The 27,380-nt window shown below is 43.1% G+C and overlaps 1 protein-coding gene across 1 annotated transcript in view; it reads right to left on the bottom strand.

Moving 5' to 3' along the window:
- Window positions 1-319: 319 nt before the first annotated feature.
- SLC35F3 (solute carrier family 35 member F3) overlaps window positions 320-27,380 on the bottom strand; it is a 129,591-nt gene continuing 102,530 nt past the window's right edge. The window contains exons 3-7 of the mRNA XM_064276679.1: window positions 16,437-16,656; window positions 9,614-9,739; window positions 7,036-7,228; window positions 6,059-6,148; window positions 320-1,879 (exon numbers count right to left, since the gene is read on the bottom strand). Coding sequence (XP_064132749.1) covers window positions 1,644-1,879; window positions 6,059-6,148; window positions 7,036-7,228; window positions 9,614-9,739; window positions 16,437-16,656 — 865 coding nt within the window. The 3' untranslated portion in view covers window positions 320-1,643. The remainder of the gene's footprint in view (window positions 1,880-6,058; window positions 6,149-7,035; window positions 7,229-9,613; window positions 9,740-16,436; window positions 16,657-27,380) is intronic.

Here is a 27,380-nt window from a genome sequence, read left to right as displayed (position 1 = left end):
TAGGAAGAAAGGCCTGGCAAGCTACTTTCAAAAAAATCAGCCACCGCAAAGTCTGTGGATCTCAGTGGTCCAATCTGCAACTGATCACGGGGATGGGGCAGGACTGGGCAGTGTTTCATTCCACTGTGCCATGAGTTGGGGGCTGACTTGACGGCAGCTAACAACAACAGGGTGGGAGAGGCGGAAAGGGGGGAAACTGCTGCCTGGCTGATCACCCTGCATTTCAATTTTGTGAAATTCAACTCTGTGTATTATAACGAAAATTTTCTTCACTTGAGGTGGTTTGGGTGGTGCTTCTGAGCGATGAGGGTGAGGTGAGATGAGGCCTGTCTCGGAACCAGAACAACAAAACCAGTATAGAGGCAAAGTAACAAAGGCTACGGAGACGGCACTACCTTTTTCTTTTTAAAGATTTTATTTATCTGTTTGGCCAAACAGATAATGGAATCTGAGAATAATAATTTGCTAAAAAGTTCAGGTCATGAGTGCCCCTTCCCCCATGAGACAAAAGACTCCATGGTTACAGAATGCACCATTGGGTTATGACAACATTTCAAAATAATTTTTCCATTTCGTATGTAACAATGTAAACTTCAAAAATAGTAAACTCTAACCCCCTTGTCCCTCTTTACAGATCTATCACAGATAGAATTTTCTGGCAGACCTAAATTGTGTAGGTAAACAGCCTGGTGCTTAAAAGTTTCATAAAAAGGTTTACAGATTCAGGAAATAATCTTCTGATCTTGTTCATGAAGTAAAAGCAGCCAGCAATTCACCCCCTGCTTAGTCTACCTTATAATGCGTATTGTACACCACGAACCGTGTTCCATATAAACGGGCCATCAGCTTTGTCTTTTTGTCCACACATATATATATATTTTTATTTGTTTCTAAAGATTTCTACATCTAAAGTATAAGACAGCGCCAGTGACTTACAATGTCACCTCGCTTCACATAGGTAAAGACAAAAATTCTGTAGAAGGCACTGTAATTTCTCTTGCGTGATCTTACACAAACATGTGGGCGCAAGCCAGCTGGGGCTGGGCTGATCTTTCTCTTCCTAGTTCCTGCTGAAAGGCCTGTTTTCCTCCAATTGCTATCCCCACATGAGTCATTTTGAATGGTTTTGATGTCCGTGATCCTTTTCTGCCTCACCTCTTCACATCCCATCCATCTGTCCAGATTAGCTTACAGTTAGTTGTCTTTTGGTTCATTGAAATTCCTTAAAATTAAGAGTACAGCTCTGGTATAAAACAAAATATGACCTACCATAGCTGAAAAATAATCACAGTGTGTAATGTAATTCGCGGTTGCTAAGATTCAAAACATTTGCCCTGGCATGTCAGGAATGTCTGTCATCCAAAACAATCTATGCAAGAATCATTTTAACGTGCTTGACATTCATTTGCAAAGAGCTGAGAGGTTCTTTGTTTTCTCTTTCATACTGAAGTGGTACCCTTAAGTGAAAGGTCTGATGTGGAAAAAGTACAAGCAAATTGGACATGCCAATAAATACCACATAACTTATCGCAGGTTACCAAAACTGTACAGGTATGTACACCTCACCACACTCACGCTCCTGTCAGGAAAGGCTTCCAAATCATTAACATGAGGGAATCCCCACAGAGTTCTGAGGGAAGACGTTAGCGGGCAAAGGACGGGCGAGCTCTTCGGTTTTTGCTCTGGAGTCCTGAGCCCAGGTCTGTGCTGCCCTCAGCCGCCTCCTCCTTCTTCCTCATTTTGAGGCGGGTGAGCAGTTTAATCAACCAGACATCCCACTCCTCCGGCAGCAGCAGGAGGAGGAAGCCCAGGCCGATGATGATGATGGCGATGACTCGTACCCCGTTGAAGACTATCGTACTTGTGTAGTGATCAACCACTGCATGAGACAGAGAGCGCTGGTTACCCCACAGTGAAGATGAGTGTCCCTTACAGAGTGGGCAGGGCCTTACGCATCCTTTCTTGCCTGGAGGGGTAGCTGTCTTCTCTGACCACAGACTCTTCCTTGGTATGGTTTTGTTCCAGCTGAGCTGGGGTTACCTCTAGTAAATGCCCTTAAATTTATAAAGCCTCTCTGATATGAGGACTTGCCTTTGTATTTCTCTTCCTCAAACTGAACTAACATCTTAGGGCAAACATTGATTTGTGTGACAAATGAGGGACAGTTTGGGATATCTATCTATTTACCCATCTAAGGATCGACTCGACGGCACTGGGTCTGGGTTTTACCCATCTATTATCTGTCTCTCCATTCATCCATCATCCATCCATCCATCCACCCGTCCATCCGTCCATCCGTCCAACCGTCCATCCGTCCATCCATCCATCTGTCCATCCGTCCATCCATCATCATCTATTTGGAAAATATACCAAAATTTAATTGTGGATAACTCTGAGTGGCAGGGTAATAAAAAAAGTCATTTCTTTCTTTATACTTTTGGTACTTTTCACATTTTTACAATGATATACTTGGTTTTTATAAATTGAAAAGATTATTTTAAAATATATGCGTATATATGTTTTAAAGACCAAACATGAACTTTTTTTTTTTTAAGATAATAAATATAAATTCTTGCTCTACCCCAGGGCATTAATTAACATGGGACTCTAATGCCACCATATCATGACAGTCTATAAAAGTGTGCTAAAGGCCTGTGGGGCACATGGTCATTCCCGACTCACATCAGGTGGGGAACAACATGAGAAGCAGGACCCGTGTCAGTTCATAAACATCCAAACCATCCATTCTCTTAAGAGCTAAAAGATCACAGCATGGTGACAGATAGTAAAGCTTCTTTCATTCCTTTTTTCACTTTCTCTTTTAAGCTAAATCAAACCAAACCAATTTGGAACCTGCTTTCTACATCAAAGAGTAATAGATTGCTTTTATTTTATATCATTGTATTAAAGACAGTTTGCAAGCTTAAAAGCATTTTTGAAAACTGACTTGCTAGACAACTGCCCACCAGTTCTCCACTTTCAGGGGTTGTTTTTTCACCTGGGCTGTGGTGGTTAAGAGTTTGGCTGCTAACCAAAAGGTTGGCAGTTCAAATCCACAGACGCTCCTCAGAAACTCTATGGGGCGGTTCTACTCTGTCCTATAGGGTTGCTATGAGTCGGAACTGACTCGACAGCAATGGGTTTGGGTGGCTGATCCTGTCTTTCTTTCCCTTGTCTTCCTTTACTTCCTTCTGCCTCCCTCCCTCCTTCCTCTCCCCTCCTGAATCTGATGCTTTTCACCTCAGTTAGAGTATGGGCAAAGAAAAAGAGGGAAACTTGAAAATGAAAGCTTGGACAGTAGTCCTTTTAGTGGGGTTTGTTGTTGTTGTTGGGTACTGTCGAGTCGATTCTGACTCTTAGCGACCCCTGGTAACAGAGCAGAACTGCCCCATAGGGTTTTCTGGGATGTACTCTTTATGGGAACAAATCGTCAGGTCTTTCTTTTACTTGAGCTGCTGAATGGGTCTGAACCACCAACCTTTTGGTAAGCAGTCGAGTGCTTGATTGTTGTGCCACCAGGGCTCTTATAGTGGAATTAGGACGCCCCTTTTATCCCACTGGAGCCTTGGTGGCACGGTGGTTAAGAGCTCGGCTGCTAACCAAAAGATCAGCAGTTCGAGTCCACCAGCCACTCCTTGGAAACCCTATGGGCCAGTTCTACCCAGTTCTATAGGGTTGATATGGGCTGGAATCGACTCAACAGCAACGGGTTTTATCTCACTATCTTTCAGAAATACTTTAATTTTTAATATCAGCATCACGTTCTGTTGATTCAACTAACGGGGATATTCATTCCGCACATGACACGATTTACACTAGGGAGAGATGTCAGGAAGACCCTAAATGCCTCAGCTCAGACGATTTAGACAATTAGCAGAGTTCTCTGCTTTTCTCCTCCAATCAAGAATTGAATATGATTCCTTCCTTTGACACATTATTAAACCTCTTATGTTGCAGATAAATAATAAGAAATTATTCTGATTAACCTCTCAACTACCTGGTAATGTGATTGTTCAAACTAAGTTTCTATATAAGAATGACCTGGAATACACCTTCTAACAATAAGAAAGCTGTGTGGCTATAAATTAAGGACATGATAAAATGAGGGGGGGAGTGTGTTGATAAGTTTTTTTTTTTTTTTTTCTAGAATACACTCTTGGCAAGCTGGGCCCTTCCACAGTTCTCCTAATTTATAGGCAATGAATCCTAAACCTCAGCAACTCAGGGAGCCACCAGCCTATTTATTCCCTGTTCTTTGAACAGTGTCATCAAAAGTGTTCCACTCACCTCTGTGAAGCAGCCCCTTACGTATCAGAATCCAGCAGCATAATACTTCCCTATCATTTGCATTCCAGACAGAAAGAGAACCATATTACTCTCTCTTTGCAGCCTTCCAGTTGAGAGGGCTCAAAAAAGGGTTTCAAAAGCCTGTGGTACCTGGAAACTAGTGGCTAGGTAACTTTTTACCAGTTCTCCTAGAGTTTAGGGGCTTGATGCATTTTGAAAGCCTGTCTCATAGATTATATCATTTGGTTTTCAAATCACCCAAAGTAGTGATGGTAGGTGCTACTCTCATTTTGCTTGTATCGAAAGCCCAGAGAAGCAAAAAGCAGGGACCACAGTCTTCCACATGGGTGGTGGGAGTGCTGGGCCCAAGCCTGGTCTCCTGACTTTAGCCTGAGCCTCTCTGTATCGTCTTCATGAGGCCTTCCTCCTATTGGGGGTAGATGTGGGCCATGGGGGCCTGCATGAAACTGTGGGATGTAAGGGCTTGAGGGGTGAGGAACCAACACATGGGGTGGGCTTTGGGTACACTGAGAGCCACTTTGCTCATGTTTCCAAGGCTATTTAACAGGATAGGGGTTTGCCATTCCCTGGAGGCTAATCTTCTAGTGGCCTGGATGTGGGAGCACCTGGGAGATGGCAGTGGGGCACACTGTGCCAGGCCCAGGGGAGCTTCAGCGCTGCTGGGAACCACAGGGAGTGCTCTGAAGAGAAGTGATGTGTAAGCCCTTCCCTGGCCCCGACAGACCATACAGAAGTCAAGTAGGATTCAGGGGCATTCTGGGGAAAAAAACCAAAATTCACCCCAGAATGAGCCAGAAAGAGGGAGGAGATGATAGGCAAGTGATAAGAAGCTTTTGGAAGAGCTGTCAACTGTGTGCCCTGGCCACGAGTTCCTGGTGGAGCACAAAGTGAGATCTTGAGTAACTAGGCGAGGAAGATAGAGGAAAAAAATATTTTTGGTTCTTCAGTTTGTAAACATGTTTCTACATCACTGAAATAGTACTGGTTTCTATTTCAAACAAAGTTACTCGTTCTCACAGCAACCAAATTGTCAAGGGTGGGAACCAACCAGTACCAGTTGTCATGGAATTGACCCTGACTCATGGTGACCCCATGTGTGTCAGAGTAGAACTGTGGTCCATAGGGTTTTCAATGGCTGATTTTTCAGAAGTAGGCCATGAGGTCTTTCTTCTGAGGTGCCTCTCGGTAAACTCAAATCTCCAATATTTTGGTTAGCAGTCAAGTGCATTGACAATGTGCACCACCCAGGGACTCCATCAAGGGTTGTTACCACACTCATTTTTAGGGAAGATAAATGAAGGCTCAGAGAGGTGGGCCTTGGGATGCCCAGTGGAATAATGTAGCAACGGAATCCCAAAGCTCCCAGGGGGCGCATCGGAACACTGAAAGGTGAGAGCAACAAGGTTCTCTTTCTGTCTGAAATGCAAATGCTCAGAAAGAGTAAAAAATTAAAAATAATTTTTTTGCTACATAGTTTTGTACATTTATGAATAGTACATTCATTGCTGACTTTCACGCCAATTAGAACTAAGGTTGCGTTAGACTTCTTGTATCTTGGTGGAGAAGTGAAAATCAATCCATTATGAAGAAAATATCGCATACGTAACAAGCACCAACATTTTACCCAAATGCCTCTTTCTTTGTAGGTTAAGGATGCATCAGATACCAGGCTTAGCAAGACTATATATGAGTGTATATATGAGACTTTGTGTGTGTGTGTGATTTTTAACAAGAGATATAGAAAGTTTACCTGCATTCACAGGTACACTGAGGACAATTCCAAGAGACATCAGAGTAGGGTAGGTAACAGCAATTCCAAAGTTTAATACAATATTGAATGCTGAAACAAAGAATAAAAAGATGGTTGACTTTCTCTGCATCTGCATATACTCTTCCCATGTTATCCATGACTGGCCCTGAACTTGAACTCCTTTCTGGGTTATTTGACCCCTGGGTCTCTGATGAGGCCGGAGTCATGCGAATTTCAGTTGCCATCTGCTCTGGTTCAGTTCTGGAAACAGAGTGAACCCAAGGTTCCTCCAAGGGCTCCCGGGCCTGGGCACTTGAGACAAACACCCTGAATACTCAGCCTCTTTTCTCTTCCCCGAGCTTTGAAGAAAGGAAAAGAAATTGAGATAAGGTAGCCAGCGGGAAGGCACTAGAAAAGGGGTCTTGGCCATCCACCTTTCTTTGCTCCTCTCTGTTGCTGGTGATGGCTCTGTGGTGACTGTATGAATAAGAGCTCTGGGATTTGTTTTTAGACTGAAACTGGGTGAGGCCCCTTCTGAGTTGCTCTCTTCCCCAGCACTAACCTGACATCATTGACAAGTGATGGTGGTGATGATGAAGCTACTAATAACAATGATAATTGGTCATATAAATTGAATATTGACGCTTATCAGGCGATGTTCTAAGAGCTCTGCATTTACCAACTCCTCAGCAGCTGTAAGGAATTTATTAGTAGGGGACACACGACACACTGGGCTCTGAGCCTTGTTACCACTTCAGTGACTCTGATTCTGAAGTTAGAAGCCAGTAGTGTCATTGTAGAGGCTTTACTGTGCATAACATAACACGATGAGCTGGAAAAGCAGCAGGAACTTAAGGATGAAAATAAACAATTTTCTCCTCAAGGGCACAGCTTGCCAAAGCTCCCCTTGAGCTGCATAGATTCTGCTCTGTCAGCCACGGCCTTTGGGGGACACCAATATGGTGGTTGCTACTTACTCAATAAGAGAACTGAAAATCCACAAAGGTTTCCCCATGGAATGTCAGTGAAAGAGCTCCAGTATTCCACTTTGGTGAAGTAGAGGATGACAGGAATACAGGTGATGAAGAGGATGTTAAACACACCCAAAATGGACAAAAATAAGGCCGCTTCTCCAAACTTAGCACTGCCAAGGAGAAGCTTGAACAAGACCTGCAAGAGAAAACAGAGTAGGTGGCAGGTGAAGTTCTACCTCAGACTTCAACTTTATATAACTCAACTCAGTGTATTTGCTGAAGCTGGGGCTGGACTATCGGACGAGCACCCACCTTACAGGCCAATGTTACCGTTTCAGGCTGCCAGTGGAGGAGCAAGGGGATTTCACTCGTGCTTCTTTGTACACGTACTTAAACCTAAGTGACACCGCTATGGAGAGCTAGTCTCTGGCTTTATAGAGAGCAAACTCAGGAACCAGGGGTTCTCACACCATGCTTGTCTGTGTGGTATTCATGACATCATACCCCAACTTTAGAGAGTCTGAACATGAGGCCAAAGACCAGTTGCCACCAAGTCAACTCCGACTCACAGCAACCTCATTGTGTCAGAGTGGAACTGTGCTCCACAGGGTTTTCAAGGGCTGATTTTGTTGGAAGTAGATCTCCAGGCCTTTCTTCCAAGGCACCTCTGGATAGACTCCAACCTCCAACCTCTTGGTTAGCAGCCGAGCGTGTTAACCTTTTGCACCACCCAGGGACTCGTGAAGATGAGGAAGCCATATAAATTAGAAATATCTGCCATGATCACTCATTTCTTTCAGGGACCCCTAAAGGTCATCTCCTACCGGGTGCAATACAGGTTGAACATCATCGCCCCCAAAGAAAAGGGGCTTTGGGTGCACAAATATTTATAAAGATCAAAGGTGGAGGGTTTATAGTACTCAAAGCTCATTTCTGCTCCACCCCACCACCCCCAGTCCACAAATGGCCTGGGTTTTAGTGGGGCACCCCCAAGCTTTATTTCTTGTACCTCTTTTTGTTTGTACATTATTTCCGGCTCTTGGAAGGTCAGAAGGAGGGGACAAATGGGATTGGATCCAGTGATCCAATGTGAGTGTCTGCACTGTTGCATCTCCTAGTTTACCTGCTTCTTCCTTTTTCATCCATTTTACAACTCTTTCATGCATTTCCTGCTGAAAGTGCAGGGAATAAGGAAAGGAAACTAAATAGCTTTCCCACTTATTGGCCCTTTTGGACAAAGATCAGGCAGTGAAGAAGACTAAAGTCTAAACCAGAATATTTGGGTTCATTGTGAATTGTGTTTCTTCAGGCTCTCCGCTTCTTATCAGCACACAGCTGAGTACAGCAGTGTCCATGCGGTCCTTGAACGTTCTCTGCATTTGAACAGAGACTTTAGAGTCTCAGAACGGCGCTGGACCACAGCATCCCCTCGGGGAGATGATGCATGTCTCTCTGTTGGCAGTGAGACAGGGAGTTGGTGAAGGTTAAGGTACAGTTATTTCATGTTCCAGAATCATAAAACATTTTCTTAGAACTTTCTATAGTACTTAATTTTCTCTGCCCTACTGTCTGGATTCACATAGGGTCAATAAGTCTCAAAGCTAGAATCTCGTTTCTCATTGAATCCTCCAGGTCATTTCCCCCACTCAGATTTAAACCAGTTGCCATCAGTCGACTGTGACTCGTGGCAGCCCTGTGTGTGTCAGAGTGGAACTGTGCTCAATAGGGTTTTCGATGGCTGATTTTTCAGAAGTAGATTGCCAGGACTTCTGGGTGGGCTTGAACCTCAAATCTTCCGGTTAGTGGCTGAGGGCATTTCCCGTCTGCACCACCCAGGGACTCCAACTCAGATTTAGAGACCAGAAATATTTACATTCTCTACTACGGATATAAGAAGAAGAGGAGAGGGAGAGAGAAGAGGGGAGGGCAGAGAGCTACCAGGAAGCATGCTCAACTAGGGGAGTGAAGAGAGGGAGGAACCAGCATGCGGGAATAAAAATATATTTCAGGTAGACCCACAGTTGGAAAACGCTTTCCAACTTTTTCATAAAGAATGTTTTATAATCCCCATATTATAGTAGTCATGCTTTTATTTACTCGGTCTACAAACAATGCTTGATGTGCATATGGATTTGTGCCGAATACTGGTGGCCCCAAATACTGTGCGATAAATTTAAGTGACAAAGCTGCACCAGATATGCACGTCTTCATGTCCAATCTTGTGGGACATTATCTGACCAAATGCTGAACCAGGCAGCAGGCCCCAATCTTTGTCCAACGTCCCCGCCAAACAATTTAGTCACGAATGTGCTTCTGCTAATCCTGCACTCCACCCGTTTATCCTATATGCTGCAAACATATGGCCACTGATGAAACAGTCCTGAGAGCTGATGCCAAGAGCAGCGGTGTGCCTCAACACTGCTCTTGGCAGAAGTCTCCACTTGCCTGGTTCACACTTAAAACAACTGCTCACAGGCTCCGTCAAAGGCTCCCAAAAAGTAACAGACCAGACACACTGGGATCTGCTGTTCTTGCCAAGGATGGCCGGGACCAGCTGAGAGTCTGCTCCAGGTGTGCTTACCTTATAGAGGGCAGACATGGATGCTGACCCCACCACCAGTGCTATGCCAATCACAGAGTGGCTGTGGAACCCGTCTGCGTAGGTCATCATCACAATTCCTGCAATAGCGAGGATGGCCGCCACAATCTGGGTGGAGGGAAGAAAATGGCAGTCAAGATAGCAGTGGTGAATTGGATGGCCATGCCAGGGCCCATGAGTTAGAAACGTTGATAGGAGTTCAATATTCTCAAGGGAAAGTGGTGCCTCCTTTCCAATCCTTTGGAGAACAATGAGCAAAGGTTTGCCCTGTCTAAATTTTTATTGCTGCTTAGAGGGGAACTTAGCAAAGTTTGGCATGACCAGAGAGCATGGAACAGTTGACAGCAATGGGTGGAGGCTTGGCTTTGGCATCAGAGAGTACCTGCGGCCAGTTATTGTGAGTCTTGGAAACTTGAAGAGGTGGCCGTCATTCCAACAACATATGGCTCAGTCATGACAAGGCCTGGTAGATAATACCAACACCTGGAAATCACCTCTTAGTTCTTTCCCAAGCTTCTGTAAGTACCTCCTGTAACCTTAATTGTAGGTATTTCATATTCCAACAGGGAAGGCACAGTGAAGACAGCTGTGGAGTCTAACAGAGCGACACCTACTAATCAGGGCTACAGAAAATGCCTTAACTGTGCAAAGGAGCCACAACTCCTGGTCCAGCTGCTGCAGAGTCCTTCCCCAGCACCAATACACCACTGTCCAGATATGGACTTCTTTGATAGGAGGAGGCTCCACGGAGATGCACACATTCCTGTTGAGCTAAGTAAAATTGTCGGAGTAACCGGAAGATAAACTACCTAGGATAACATTCCCCAAATGAGAAAATGCATTAGTACAGAAAATGAATATAAGAACCAACCAGTGGGTAGTCAGGGAGCTATATAAATGGCACTTGGGGTGGGAAGTGGGGAGGGGGTGTTGTCAGAACATGGGGAGGGCCGACCATATGTGTGCAATGAAAGTTTCAATTCTTGGATTTACTAAGAGTTTTTTCTCCCTCTTGCAGATCATTTAAAATTAACTTCAGCTATCGAATCCATCAGGCGCTCCTTGGAAACCCTATGGGGCAGTTCTACTCCGTCTCATAGGTTCGTTATGAGTTGGAATCTACTTGACGGCAATGGGTTTATGGTTTTATCTGTAACAATATCAAACAGCTAACATTTCCTGAGCAGTTGCTGCTTATGTTTTCTATGTATTTTTTAATTTGATCCTCAAAATAGCTAGTTGTCATTCATCTCAATTTATAGATGGGAAAATTTAGGCTCCGAGTCGGCAAGTAACCTCCTCAAGGTCACGAAGCCTGTATGTAGCAGATCAGGGACATGCATTTTGGGTTTGTTGATTGCAAAGTCAGTGCTTAAACATATAAACATGACAGGAAAGTATGATTCGCATAATAAGCTATTGTCAGCTACACTCTTACAGTTGAACTGAGGCTTCCTTAGTGGTTTACACTCAAACTTTTTAGGCTAGTAAATGATAATATGGTTGAACCTCACACAGTATGTCTGAGTGATGTACTTCTACTAGTGCTTCTCTTATGCAATATTTTCATGGAATGCTAGAGCCACCCGTAGGGCTGGAGCCCTGGAAAGAGTGAGTGGTAATCATTTACTAGAGAGCACCTGGCCCTAAGTTGTCCACTTGTTCTTCCTTGTTTAGTGATTCACTTTCAGTCAGTGGCGTCATCTGTGCATACATGTCATGTTCCAATGCTGTGTGTACTACGTACAACTGCTCATTGAGAGGAAGAAACTGAGATGCCACAGCAACATGATAAAAGTGAAAAATTTCCCCCCCAAAAGAATAAGGAAGTGGCAAGTGAAAAAGTGGGAAGGGAAAGACGTGGGGCCTGGTCAAGAGGACAAATGTGATGCAAAGATCCTGCTTGGGAACAGCTCAGCCTGGGAGGCGTCAGAGCCAGAAAATACCAAGAAAAGTAATTATAAAAGGAAGGAAGGGTGGGAGAGAGGGATGGAACAGAAGAGCTAAACGTCAGGTGAATCGGTGTGTCTCCATTTGAGTGTTTCCAAACCTAGGGCTGAGAAAAGGCAGGAGAGCAAGTGGCTATTTTTTTTCTGAAGAAGAACAAGGCAGATTTTCAACTGCTTCCTCTCTCTTCAATATTGATAAAATATTAAATGGTTAAAAGCTTCAGCCTCAGCTATGCCACAGAAGAGCTGGGGGAAAGGGCTGGAAGACATAAGAGCAGAGGAGACCTTGGATGGCCACCAGCCTTTTGGCCAGCCCAGGAGACAGAAATTTGAGGAGCCTGGGTCCCACAAGTTCATTCTGAGAAGGAGGCACCATAAGACGCCAATTCTCTCATCCACACTGCTAGGTCTCCTCTTCTTAGGGTGTCCTAGTCATAAGTCACAGAGTCATCCAACTGGGTTGTGGGGTGCCCGTGCCTGGGACCTGACCCCAATGCTGCTGGCTCAACTGGCCCTCCTGCCTCATGCCCTGTGTACTCTTCAGCCCATAGACCCCACCATTCTCTGGGAAGTGTTCCTGAGGGTTGGGGGATATAGTCCCAAAGCCCTTCCTCAGGCTCAAAATGCCTTTGGAGATTCCAGTTCTACCTTTAAAAAATATGTGCGTAATTTACATTTTACACTGTAATATACCTGGGTTTGTCTGTTTTATCTTGAAAATATTTTCCTAGCTATTTCTTGAACTAAAGTAGACTCTCCAGGAAGATGCCCCCTGTTTAGCCCCTCCCCCCCACACCAGCTTATATGGCCAGTGTCCCTGGAGGATTTCTGAGTGTGAGTAAAGACATGGGAACGTTCCTGATCTCCTTGTACCCTTTCTCCTTCCTCACTCTTCCTGCCCCCACCCTCAATGTACCCCACTAAACTGGTGCACAACAAGGTTTGAGGAGACTTGGGGATCCAGACTTCTGGGAAACAATAGCCCTGAGACTGAGGTGAGTGGGCGTTGCCACCTACTTCCTCTGGGAGAACACTGGCTGGAGACAAGGCAGGCACCCAACGTGGGAAGCAAAGCCCAGATGCTGCCATGGGCTCTCTCCTTGTGCCTCCCCTAGCCTGGTGCCCCACTGTCACAACCTGCCTGGTCCCAGAGCTCTCAGAGATGCCACTTAGTCCCCACGATGACACTGCCCCCTAATAGATAGGAAGAGGAGTGAAAGCACACCCTTAAACAAAAAATTAAGAAATGAAGAAAAAACTTAGGAGGGCTGGGCACAGCACTTAATCCTGCCTCATCACTCCGACTCCGGTTGCTGCTCCCTACTTGTGCTGAGAAGGTGGCGGTTGCTTGTCCTCTGCCAAGGAGAACTCCATCGTGGTACATTTTAGATTTCTACAGTTTTGAGCAACTTGGAAAAGGGGAAGAATAGACTAATGTTTAAATGTACTTCCTTCCAACATTTCCCTCCTGACTCCTGAACTGTGCTGACTGACTCAGAGAGTTTAGAGGCAATGTAGAGATTCCAGAGAAGTGAGGCAGGGCCCAGGCTATAAGCACTGCCCCCTCCTCAACTTTGTGCACCGCACTACACTGTGCTGAGGTTTGGGGGACACAGCCTTTTGGACAACAGGGATTGAGGAGCTGAAAACTGGAGTTCGACTCAGGGATTTCCCCTGTCCTAGTTGAGAACATCAGCTGGATGTTGATTGAGATGGGAACCGATTGTGGAAAAAGTACCCGTTCCCCCAGGAAAGTGCTGTTGGGGCTCCAGGGCCCATCTGGGTGATCTCTTAGCTACATTCCTGCCCCTACGAACCTTGTTGGGACAGTGCTAATTGGGGTGGATGGGGAGGAACGGCTACTGAACCACCAGGGAGCTCCATCCTCCCCTTCCCCTGAGATCTAGGCTGAGGTCAACCTTTTCTTCACCCAGCTCTGCCCACAGCTGATGGGTTCATCTCTAGGAGGCAGGGCTAGGGTGCCCTCATCCCACCAATGCTTGTACTACATGAAACCTCTTCTCCATTGTTTGTCAGCCTCCGACACTGTCAACAAAAGAACTGGGACTGACCCATCAACTCCTCTATTGAGAAAGAATAATAATAACACAGAGAGAAGGTAGGATTTATTGAATGCTATGTGCCAGACACGCATAGCCTTATTTTATTCTCACAACGGTTCTGAGATGGGTACTAGTATTCTGTCCATTTTAAAGATGAGGCAATGGAGACTCGGAGACATTAAGTAATCTGCTCACAGTCCAACAGCTTATGAGAGTGCAGCCAAGATGCAAACCCTGGTCACCATTATCCCAGAGTAAAGCATCTACCTTCTGCACTCAAATCCCAGGGCCTAGGAAGCCAGGACAAATGGGAAAAGCACACAGAAGCAGAGTCAAAGGCAAAATAAACCCAGCGTAGGCTCCTTTCAAATAGACACCTTGCAGTTTCTTACCCGCTGAGGCTGCAGGCTGGGATCACCCAAGCAATATAATACACATTTGCTTCTTTCTGGATCTGTCTGGTGCCACCTGGGTCTGCTGATGTTTCCCAGGATCCCCAGGTTTGTGCTTTGAGTAACTGTCTTAGTAACCCAAGTACACCCTGGGCTCTGTCACACAGACATAGTGCTTAGGCTCTGCCATTCTCCTGATATCTGTACTGTCCCCAAGCTTGCATCATCAGCCCTCCAGGATGGGGAACAGTGTGACTTCCCTTCGATCTCTGCAAATTACCCAGTGGAAGGTGCTAGCTAACCCAGCAGTTTGAGAGAAGCCTGAGAGACCCCATGTACCCATTAGATATTATTTTGGATTTCAATTTCCATCTGTTTATCAAGGCTCTTGGCTCTGGTTTATCAAGGCTCTGGCAAGCTGTCGATGTCTCACAGATTTTGCTACCTCTGTGAACTCTTGAAGATGAGAATGGGGAAACCTACCATTTCTTGTGGTGGGAAGCTCTTAGATTACCAGCTACAGGCTTCTCAGAGGAGTAATTGTTATCAGTAACCTGCACAGTGAATTACAGGCTACACAATGCTGTCACCAACCTTGTATCCTCATTCTGGAGCTGGCCTCACACTGAATTCCTTTCACACAAAGCTCTGTGCAGCGGTTAGCACAGACCAAACTGGACATGTGACCGGCATGGCTAGACTTTATCATAGTCCAAGGACACTGGGGGGGAAAAAAAACTCTCTTGTCCATTTATGGCAACAAAGAAATAATCTAGAAGTGCCATATTGCTCTCTATGAGTCTAGGAGTATTTCAAAGTTTCCTCCTCTCCTTCTTTTAACCTCAACAAATTTCTACTTTCTTCTGCTTAGGTGCAGAATTGACTTTGAAGCTTCTCTTCACAGTAACAGGGTCTCATCTGGAATTTGCTCGGGACACTGGGCTCAGTATCTGAATCATACCAAAAAGTTCCATGAATTCTCTTGGCTCTTTGCACCAAAACCATTCTGAATGGCATGCATTGGCGGCAATAGACCCTAGGACCTCTGAGTCTTCATGTCACGTCAGGCAGGCTTCTGGGTGGACCACTGCTGGAAGTACCTTCATTTCTTGCAGAGATGTATTAGATCATGTATTTGCCGAAGGCATTTCTGGATGGTAGCACAGCGAGTGAGTTTTTATTCCAAAATTAACACTCAGCCTCAAAACAAATTTCCCCCTTACTGCAAGCTAAAAATACTGCTCAGCTGTTGACTCATGTCCTCACTGCTGTTAGAGTAACTAGGTGGGCATGAATCTGCAATAAGGATGATGTCATTGTTCTCAGGACAATGCAGAAGGACAGAAGCACAGGGCCTGGAGTTTGCCCCTTGCTGGTTGCCAGGATGGCTTGGTCTAATGGGGCTGCCATCAAAGGGCTCTTAGTTTCCTAGACGGCCTGCGTGGTCGGAGGGTGCAGGACAGAGCAAGAGAGGCATCTGACTACAAAACAAAAGAGGTAACTGCAAGGCAGAATCCTCTTTGTCTCCTTGTTTGGTGGCAAGGTGATGAAGGGGCAGTAGCAGGGCCTAGCCACCAGAGGGAGTCATGCAAAAGCCACTGGGATTTGGAAAATGCTGAAATGTCACCAGCTCCTGTTCTGGGTGGGACCCTCTCTATTCCAGCTGATATTTGAGATTTCATTTTTTTTATTTTATACAACTGTTATGAAATCGAACTAGCTAAATTTGACTAGCTTTTTATGTAATCTGTAGCAAACAATAAGAGGTTGTTTAAGGGCTATAATGTCTCTCCCCCTTATCTGAGGTAATAGGGAAGTAGACTTGTCCCTCCATCCACAGTTTGAATTTCATGCAAACGTGTCTGGTTCTCTTGGGGTTCGCACTCACAGTCCTGGTAAAGCACTACAAAGACTGGATGTATGTGGATGCAGAAGGCCCTTGGCTGTAGGGATCCTCCCACTGTGCTCTTCTCTCCTCCCCACCCCCTCCCCCACGGTCCGAATTGGAGACTGGCAGGTGCAGGCTGCCAGGGTTAGCAAAGAGCTTGGGATGAAGTCACAGTCACACTCCACATTGCAGACTGAAAGCCGCTGGGAAAGAGGGAGCGAGCACACAAAAGGAGCTGATCACCCAATCCTGGGGCTAGGGGCCCGACTGCACACTTTCAGGAAGGCTGATAGAAACGCTTGAAATGAAAGGCGCTTCAGCGAAGGCTTGTCTAGGATGGTTTGCAAGCAAGAAGGTTTGCAAGGCACACCAAGAACTTCTTTGCTGCAAATCAGAAGGAAAGCGGTCAATAGCTTATGCTTATGGCCCAGCACATGGAGCTCAGCAAGCCAAAGGGCAGGTGTTGGTCGAGATGACTGAGTGAGGGAGGAAGACAGAGAATAAAGAACTTACCCTCACTCCCATGAACCTGTCCCTGAGCACGATCCATGAGAGCAAGAACACAAAAGCTTTGTTGCAGCAGAACAACACCGAGACATCCGTAGTGTTTATTTTCTTTATTGCATGTAAGTACAGGTAGTTTGTGAGTGTCCAAAGAACACCAAAGGGTGCTGCCTTGGTAAAAAACACCTTCAAAGTCAAGCCATTGTCTCCAAAAAACCGACAGCATTCCCTAAAACAAGGAGAGAGAGGCAGTGTTATTACATTCTTGGGTGACACAGACCATTGCTTTTTTTTTTTTTTTTCCAATACACACTTTTCTTTTTAAGCAAGTGTAAGAAGGGGCAGGCTTTAAAAAAAATTGTTATTAATTTTTATAAACATCTTTCTATTAAATTTCTTTGGTTCATGTTAAATTTGGAATGGATGGTTCTACACAGAAGGTAATGTTGGGGTTACTTGATCTAAACATCCAATTCCATCGTGATTGACATAAGTTTCTTTTTTGGGGGAACGGGGTACTTGAAGAGAACTCATTGAAATGCATTTTTTACTTCTTGCCCCAAACTAGGGTTGTCTTTGTGATCAGGCAGGGACAGTCATTTCTTAGGCATATGTAATACATTTTGGTCATGACACAAATAGCGTTAACTGAGGCCTATCTACACATCTTCTTCATGAGGCCATTTTTAAAGTACATTATTCCACCATATGGAAATCCAAGTCTCCACCTCATCTAAAAGAGCACTACAAGAGGAATAAGTAGATCCAGGAGTTCCAGAAAAACTGGGAGAAGAAAGTGTTTCAATGACATGGTTACATTGTAGGGAAAGAGTTATTGATACTTGAAAAAAATTTTTAAAAAGAATAAGGTCAATCTTCCACATGCAGAAGAAACTGGAGGTGGCTGCAGGGGTAGTGAGCATGGCGAGAGCCTGGTGAGAAAAGTCTTGGTCTACAGGAAGCTGCCCACTGACTGGAGTATTGGGAGAAAGTGAAGCTCATTGTTGGTTTGGGTTTGAGCCCAGGCAAGGGATGGACGAGTGAGGAAGCACTGCTCCTACAGAGCCCATTGTCCAGACTCCCAGGCTTGGACACGAAGAAGTACAGCAGGGAGTGATGGTGGCTGGTCCAGGAAATAGTTGATAAATAGACTAAATGAAATGCCATAAAAGGGAAACACAAGGTATCATTAGAATAAACCAGTACACAAAGAGTGGGGAGTAGCTGTAGCCTGTGTCACTTAAATATTAAAATGCATCAGAAAAGGAGGAAAACTAAAAACAAGAGACAAAGGGGATTTTGTGTCAATCTTATTTTATAGTTTGTTCTTGCTACCAATCCCAAATGACATCTGCCTTTGTTCATTACTCAACTATGTGATATCTATAAGCGAAACAGAAAACTCATCTGAGAAATGCCTGGAAGCCTGAGGCTGAGAGTGGAGAAGCATACTTACAGTTTTGTAAACTATGGTAAAGTTTAGTCACCTTTCATTGGTCTCAGAGTCCTATGCTGTTTCTAGGAGCCCTGGTGGTGCAGTGGTTAAGAGCTCCGGCTGCTAACCAAAAGGTTGACAGTTCGAATCCATCAGCCACTCCTTGGAAACCCTATGGGGCAGTTCTACTCTGTCCTATAGGGTCACTATGAGTCAGAATCGACTTGATGGCAATATGTATGTTTCTAAACAAACCAGGACACAACATTCAAATCACTGAATTTAAGGTGAAACCAACTGAACTGGATTGACTTCATTTTGGCTTTACATAGATGTGGTGCTCATTTGTGGGATGATGAAAATTCTAAATGATATGTTGATATTTCCATTTGCTGTGTAACTTTCATGCAGCATTTGAGCTGCATTTTCTATGAGAGTTTTCTAGGACCCTAGTCACAGGACAGTCTTCTTCCCCTCAGGGACAGTGACCAGGGATTGCTTCCTTCACGGGTGTGATTATGGTGGTTGTAAAGCGATGGCAGAGTTCTTGGGTGGTGCCAATGCTTAATGCATCCAGGGGTGCCCCAGAAGAAAGGCCTTGTGGTTTACGTCCAAAAAATCAGCCACTGAAAACCCTATAGAGCACTGTTCTACTCTGACACGCATGGTTCAAGTGATGCTAATTCCTTGAGTGTGACCAATAGTAAATATAAGTATTCTTTCCTGCCCTTAAAGCCAACCTATTTTAACTATATTTAAAGGTTGTTCTTAAAGGAACACCATGCAGGTAGAATTTCAAAGTTCCATCTGACTCTATTTATCATTATTGTTGCTATTGTTGTTAGCTGCTGCTGAGTTGGTCCCCGGCTCATGGTGACCCCATGTGTTACAGAGTAAAACTCAGAAGGTTTTCTTGGTTGTAATCTTAAGGATGCAGATTGCCAGGCCTTTCTTCTTTGGAGCCACTGAGGGGATTCGAACCACCAACCTTCAGGTTAGTAGCTAATCGCAAATCGCTTGTGCCACCTGGGCTCTTTTCTGACTCACTGTTTCAAACAAGAATTGTTCATGCTGTGCCAGGGACCATCCATAGACAACTGGACAGCCTGTGTCCTCTATGAAGATCTACGTTTGACTTCTCCAAAGTCTGCAGGTTGGGGCAGTGGTGAAGAAGGGGGTGGGGGAGTGACTTGGCTGGATATTGATGCCTAAGCTGCTGACTGGAAGTGGGGAGAGGGTGGGGATGCCACCCTGGAGAAGGAACAGGTAAGGCTTCTGTGCCTGGTAGAGCTCTGTTGGCCGTTTGAGGGCTCATGGTCAGGGAATTACGGCTTACGTTCTAAGGACACACTGATTGAGCTCATGGGCCAATGAGCCTTGTGCTGTTTTGAGACCAAGACTGTGCATTAACCCGTGTCATCTGGCTTGCCCATGGGGAGCCAAGAGAGATGAATAGCACAAATTTAGCACAAACTTATTTCTGTCAGAGACTTCTTGGTAAACAAAGAACAGAGAGCCGAGGCACTCTCTTGACTGACTTCCATTAACTGACTTGACAGACTAATGCTCTTTATACCCTCTGCAAAATCCACCCACAGACTTTCTTGGCAGGTGAAATTCCCAAGGCTGGCAGATTCCTCTCCAGCATGACCAACTCCTTAGACTCCTACCAATGAGTCATATGTGGATCAAGAGTCAGATGTGTTTGTTTCCAATTCTGCTTGTGTCAATTGTTCTTGGTTATTGCAATCCCAAAATTCAATTAAATATTTCATAAACCAATGAAATACGAGTGAGAAAAGAAAACGGTTGTTTCTATGAAATAAGTTGAGAACTTCAGGAAAGACTCAATAAAAGCAAGTTACTAAAATTTGCTACTGAATTAGTGTGAAACACTGTAAAAACTAGGAAAAATTGTAAAAATCTGTAATTTCTACACTCATATTACTTGACAAATACCTATGTTCTTGGTATTCTTTAAAGAGCTATCGCTGAGATAGCCTGTCTTGGTGAGATTAAGGTAAAAACTTGTCTAAATCAACAAATACTTGTTTAACACTTGCTATACTTACAATTCTAGCCATGGTGGTTTGCCTAATATAGAAAAGGTAAATATTCCCTGCTCTTGAGAAGATGATAATACAACTGGGGAGATAAGTCTATCTTTCCATAGGAAGCAATACAAGACTAAATAAAACTACCTATTAGATGGTGTTGGATAAAATAATGTTGTAGAATTCCTCTCCAATGGAGACAGTTGGACTGAGAGAAAGCCTCAAAAAATGTTTACTTTGAACTGAACCTTGATGGACAGGTGGGATTTACACAGGTGGAAGGACAGAGAGTATAACTGGAGAGATAAGAGAAAAAAATTGTACCCATGAAACAACAAATTTCTATAAAAAGGAAATAATCTTGGAAATTAAAACAGCCAAAGTATTTTTTAAAAATTAAGAGTTGGAATATAAAGTCAAGATAATCTCCCATAAAATAGGAGAGAGAGAAAGTAAAGGAAAGATAAAAGAAGACCAAATCAGAATGTCCAATAACAAGCTAAAAGAAGCTCTAGAAAGGGAAAACAGACAAAATGAAATGGAAGAAATTACAAAAGAAATAATTTTAGAATATTTCTTAGAACTTAAGTACATAAATCTTCACAGTGAAAAAGCCTACCAAATACTAAGCAAGAATGAATGAAGAAACAAAAGACCCACTACTGTGAAATAAATGAATAAACATAAGATCTGAAAGTGCCCACAGAGAGGTAAGACAAAATAAGGATAGAAAATCATAATAGCATCAGACTTCTCAACAACAAAAATGGAAGCTAGACAATAATGGCACAATGCCTTAAAAATTTTGAAGGAAAATTATTTTCAAACTAGAGCTCTATAGCCAGCCATCAGTCAAATGTGAGGGTAGAATAAAGATATTTTCAGTCACACGTTACTAAAAATGTTGTATCTCACACATCCTTCTTAGCAAGCAACTGGAAGAGAGGCTGTACCAAAACCAGGAAGTGAGTCAAGGAAGAGGAGGACGTGGTTGCAGGAAACAGGAGACTTAACACGGGCAAATAGTGAAAGGCAATCCCAGGATGGAGCTCTGCAACAGACTAGGGAGCGGCAGAAGGCTCTCGGAGGGAAGCCTCGAGGAAGCCTTGTGATAGCACGGGGAAAATACTGATAGGTTAACGAGATGGTGGGACATTTCCAACTCACAGGTCTTTCCAACCCTATAGGACAGAGTAGAACTGCCCCCTAGGGTTTCCAAGGAGCGCCTGGTGGATTCAAACTGCCGAACTTTTGGTTAGCAGCTGAACTCTTAACCACGACGCCACCAAGGTTTCCTAGAAAAGCTTAGCAATCATTAAATAGAAATCCAGGTAAAGGAGACAAAGCCCTAGGTACCATTTGGTTTAGCAGCGAACATGCTTATAATGCATTCTTATAATCGTGGATAATTATTATGAGTAACATTGGGAAGAATGGGAATTCTGGAACACTTAATTGTGCTCATGAGGAACCTGTACATAGACCAAGAGGCAGTCATTCGAACCCAAGAAGGTGATTTAAAGTCATGAAAGGCGTGCATCAGGATTGTATCCTTTTACCATACTTATTCAATCTGTATGCTGAGCAAATAATCCGAGAAGCTGGACTATGTGAAGAAGAGCAAGGCATCGGGACTGGAGGAAGACTCATTAACAACCTGTGATATGCAGATAACACAACCTTGCTCCCTGAAGTAAAGAGGACTTGAAGCACTTACTGAAGAAGATCAAAGACTACAGCCTCAGTATGGATTACACCTCAACATAAAGAAAACAAAAATCCTCAGAACTGGACCAATAAGCAAGATCATGATAAATGGAGAAAAGACTGAAGTTGTCAAGGACTTCATTTTACTTGGATCCATAATCAACACCCATGGAAGCAGCAGTCAAGAAGTCAAATGATGCATTGCATTGGGCAAATCTGCAGCAAAATACATCTTTAAAGTGTTAAAAAGCAAAGATGTCACCTTGGAGACTAAGGTGTGTCTGACCCAAGCCATGGTGTTTTCAATTGTCTTGTATGCATGTGAAAAGCTGGTTAATGAATAAGGAAGATCAAAGAAGAATTGACATCTTTGAATTACGGTGTTGGTAAAGAATATTGAATTATACCATGGACTGCCAGAAGAATGAAAAAATCTGTCTCGGAAGAAGTACAGCCAGAGTGCTCCTTTGAAGCAACGATGGCGAGACTGCATCTCACATACTTTGGCCATGTTATCAGGATGGATCACCCCTGGAGAAGGACATCATGCTTGGTAAAACAGAGGGTCACTGAAAAAGAGGAAGACCCTCAATGAGATGGACTGGCACGGTGGTTGCAACAATGGGCTCAAGCATAACAACGACTGTGAGGATGGCGCAGGACTGGGCAGTGTTTTGTTCAGTTGTGCATAAGGTAGGTATGAGTTGGAACTGACTTGACAGCACCCAACAACAACAACACAATAGTGAAAACACTAGTAACCAAAAAATTGAATATCACTGTGTTGGAGGGATAGAATCGGGAAGTGGGGGTGGGGTGGGACAGAAATCTAAAGAAACACCGAGATAAGGATTTAGTTTAGGTAAATTTGCATAAATACCCACAGAAATATCCACATGAGTTGAAAGTGGCTCAGAGTAGACATGTGTGGAACAGGACTTGCTGTTTTTTTACTACAATTCTTTTAGTACTGTTTTGGTTTTCCATAGTATGTACATGTGTTGCACTGCTAAAAATAAAAATTAATTAAAAAACAAAGAGATCAAGTTGCTGTGGTGCTATGAGATTTGCGGGCACTGAAAACTATAGTTACAAAGAAAATATATGGTTTGCAGATAAGGATGCTGTAGTCCAGAGAGATTAAATAATGTACTTAAGTTCAAATAGGTGTTAGTGGTGAAGCCAGGCTAGAACCAAGGCTCTCAGACCTGCAGTCAGTGCTCATTCTTCTATGAACACTCTTCTCTGGATCATTTGCTCACTATTTAAGTATGTTTAAGCCTCTCGTCACCCTCACCCACACCTGTTTGACAGTTTGTTGAAATATGACTTACGTGTTGCTATCATGCTGGAAGATATGCCACCAGCATTTCAAATACCAGCAGACTAAGATTAGGAAGAAAGACTTAGAGATCTACTTCTGAGATCAGCTAATGACAACCTTATGAATCACAACAGAATTCTGTCTGATACATTGTTGGAAGTTAAGCCCCCTAGGTTGGAAGGCACTCAGAATACACAATGTCTGCAACAATGGACTAAAACATACCAAGGATGATGAAGATGGCGTAGGACGGGGCAACGTTTTGTTCTGTTATATATGGGGTCACTATGAGTTGGAGCCTACTCCATACTCCCATCTTAAAATACTCCCACCTTAAAATACCTCCACAAACAAAGGAAAGCACTTCCATCCCACTCCTTTGTCTCCTTTCTCCTCTTTCATAGTAAAACTTTATGTAATGATTTGTCTGCAGTCATGGTTGCCATGTCCTCAGCTCTCACTCTTCAAATCACTCTAATCCAGTGTCTGCTTCCATCACTCACCTGACCCCCAGGCTGATGACTACTGTCCTTCTTGGTGCTAAATCCAACAGACACTTTTCAGTCTTCATCTTATTCTTGGAAGTATCTGACACTGTTGACACTGTTGACCTTTCCTCCTTGAAACACCATTTCTTCTTGGCTTCCAACTTAGCATACTTCCATCGGTTTCCTCTAGAAAACGTATTCGATATTTCTCCGAAGTTCTCTTCTAGCTCCTCTTCTTTTTCTCTATAAACAGTTGCTGAGTAATCCCACCTACTGTCATGATTTCAAACCCCAGCTGATGACTCTCTAGTCAAGACACTTCTGACACCACCTGAGACATGGACACCGCAGACGCCTTAAATTCAATCTTTCCAAACCGAGCTCAGTATCTGCCACCTCAACCCTCAATTACTATATGGCTCCACAATTCATGCTTCTGCCCAGGCCAGATAATTTGGAATCTTTCTGAACATCTTTTTCTTCCTCACATCTAATTCATCACCAAGGCCTCTAGATTACTTCTTCTAACAATCTCTTATTCCCACAGCCACTACCCTGGTCCATGCCTTGATCCTGTCTCACTTGGACCATTGCCACAGGAATCTAATAAAATTTCTTTTTTCACTGACTTCCCTCCTCCAGCCCAGTCCGTTCCATTTTCCATACTACTGAGAGTTCTCCCCATCCCCCCACTTTTCCTCAGGCTAATGGCCAAACTCCCCACAAACTTCCCTTCATGTGCTGGTCCTAGTCCTACCTCTAGCTTTAAACATCATCACTTATTCACCTGTACTCTGAATTTCCGTCATCATTGACTTCAGAAACCCTGGTGGCATAGTGGTTAAGTGATATGGCTGGCTGCTAACCAAAAGATCAGCAGTTCAAATCCATCAGGCACTCCTTGGAAACTCTGTGGGGCAGTTCTACTCTGTTCTGTAGGTTCACTATGAGTCAGAATTGACTCCGTGGCAATGGGTTTGGTTTGGTTTTGGTTTGATTCATTTCAGAGCCCTGGTGGTGCAGTGGTTAAGAGCTCAGGCTGCTAGCCAAAAGGTCGGCAGTTCGAATTCACCAGTTGCTCTTTGCAAACCCTATAGGTCAGTTGTACTCTGTCCTATAGGGTCCCCATGAGTTGGAATTGACTCAATGGCAATAGGTTTGACTCATTTCACTTCCTTGCAATCAATGTGCTCCTTCCTCTGCTCTAAGTCTCAATGGGTGCTATTCCCTTTCCCTGAAACACACTTCCCATTTTTCTGTGGTTTGTTTCTTTCCATCCTTTGGGTATCAGCTCATATGTCCCCTTCACTGAGGAGTCCCTGATATGTGCCCCCATAATGCCTTGTGCACTTAGCATAGTATACAGGAGACGTTCTTATTAATTGTACTTTATTATAAATGCTATTTAATATCTGACTTCTTTACTAGTACATAATCTTTGTGTGGGCATATTACTTTTGATTCACCTTATAGCCTTAGAGCTGAGCATATCATATGTGCTAATAATTTTTTACTTAATGTATGTGCTCATTCCTTTATGAAGGATAAGTGTGTTTTTGTTACCTAGTGCTGCCATAACAGAAATACCACAAGTGAATGGCTTTAAAGAACAGAAATTAATTTTCTTATAGTTTTGGAGCCTAAAATCCTAATCAGGATCTCAGCCATGTTGATTCCTTCTGTGAGCCTCTTGCCTGGTTCTCGTGTCTGCTGATGATTCTTGGCGTTCCTTTGCTTGTAGACGAGCGGCAGATGGTGACTGGCTCCCCCTGTGTGCGTTCTGAGTATATTCTGGTCTTTTTATAACTCAGAAATGATTAGGTTTAGGATCCACCCTCTGCTGGTATAACCTCAACTAATTGATTGATTGATTAAACTAGATTTCATTATGGGAAGTAATTACATCACATTACATTAAATTGCATTGTGGAAAGTGATTATATTACATTAGATATGAAGTAATTACATTACATTATGGAGGGTAATCGGCCTTACCCAAGGCCAACTGATTTAATCATATGTAATTACTCCATGACAGCAACTAGACTAATGTTTGGCCAAACCATTATAGGAACTGAAGCCTTGTCAGTTGACACATTAAAATTAACCACCACACAGTGGTTCTCAAACAATGACATACAGGCCATCGGTATCAGAATCCCAGGGAGCTTTTAAAAATACAGATTTCTTGGAGTTAACCCCAGATATATTAAATCATGGAAACCCTGGTGGCGTAGTGGTTAAGTGCTACAGCTGCTAACCAAAAGGTCAGCAGTTCGAATCTGCCAGGTGCTCCTTGGAAACTCTATGGGGCAGTTCTACTCTGTCCTATAGGGTCGCTATGAGTGGGAATAGACTTGATGGCAGTGGGGTTGGGTTTTATTTTTTAAATATTAAATCATACTGTGAGGGGCCCAAGATCCGGGATGTTGCAGTTTATATGCAGAATGCTTTCTTGAAGCCGTCTCATAATTCAAAATGTACAAATATAGAATAATTTTCCCACAGTAGCACTTTGTTTCTGTTTTCCAGCCAATGTTAACACTGCCACCTGGCATTCACTTGGCCTGCCAGCATTTGTATTGTGATACATATTTAATTTTTAAAATCTTGGGGGAGGCACATTATTTGAAATTTTATGCACCAATGAAGCATTAGTCATACTTATTCTATTACTAAAATTTGCATAAAAATGAGACTGCATTATATTAAAATCATTTTTCCAGGTGATTCTCATGTGCAGCCAAGTTTGGTACAGAGGTTCATTCCTCCTCTCTTTTTTTCTTTATGAACTATTTTTGAAATTTAAGTATAACATATATTTCGTTAAGTGCACAAAGATTAGGTGTACAGTTTAATTTTTATAGTGAATCCACATATGTAACACCATATATACCAAGATATAGAATATACCAGCACCTTAGAAGCTTTTCTCAGTAATTATCTATCCCTCCAAATGTAATCATTATTCTAACTTCAATCTCCATAGTTTATTTTTTCCTTTATAAAGATGAGATCATACTCTATGTACTCTTTCGAATCTGGCTTCTTTTACTCAGTATTATGTCTGAGGGATTCATTCATGTTGTTGTGGGTAGCAGTACTTCACCTGCTATATAGTACTTAACTTCATGAAAGTAACACATTTTATTTACCACTTCTACAGCTGATGGATATTTAAGTTGTTGGGATTATGAATAAGCATTCCTGAATGTCTTTTGGTATATATATGCATGCATTTATGTTGAGTATATATTAAGGAGTGGAATTTCAGGATCATATGGTATGTATACGTCCAGCTAAGAAAATACTGCCAAACAGTTTTCCAAGCCGTCATACCAATTTACACTCCTATCAATTTTTAAAAATGTAATTTTAATCAATTTACATTTAATGTAATTAATTCTATATTTGGGTTTAAGTCTATCATCTTAATATAATTTTCTATTTCTCCCATCTGACATTTATTCCTTTTGCCTTTTTTATGAGTTAATCAGATTAAAAAAATTATTCCATCTTCCCCACATTAGCTTGTTAGGAATACATTCTTTTATTATTCATCCAGTGGTAGAAATTACAATGTGAATTCTTGCCTTCTTACAACATACATTAATTGATAATTTTATCACTTCTTAGACAATGTAAGAGACTTACAATGTTTTAATTCCATTTACTTCCTTACCATATTTTGGGCTGTTGTTATGAATTTTAGTTCTACATATTTTTAAACCCTATGACATATTATTATTACTGTTTTAAACAGATCTAGATTTAACCACATACTCTTTCTAAACGTCATCATTCCTTCCTGAATGGTCGTGCTTCCTTCTAGTATCATTTCCTTCTGCCTGAAGGCTCCTTTTAAGTATTTCTTTTACTGTGGAGTTTGTTTGCATGAAAATATCTTTATTTTGCCTTCATTTTTTGAAGGGTGTTTTCACTGGG

The sequence above is a fragment of the Loxodonta africana genome, chromosome 25 (assembly GCF_030014295.1).
Source record: "Loxodonta africana isolate mLoxAfr1 chromosome 25, mLoxAfr1.hap2, whole genome shotgun sequence".
Lineage (NCBI taxonomy): Eukaryota > Metazoa > Chordata > Mammalia > Proboscidea > Elephantidae > Loxodonta > Loxodonta africana.
The sequence above is the reverse complement of the archived record's forward strand: the minus strand, read 5'-3'. Positions and strand labels throughout refer to the sequence as shown.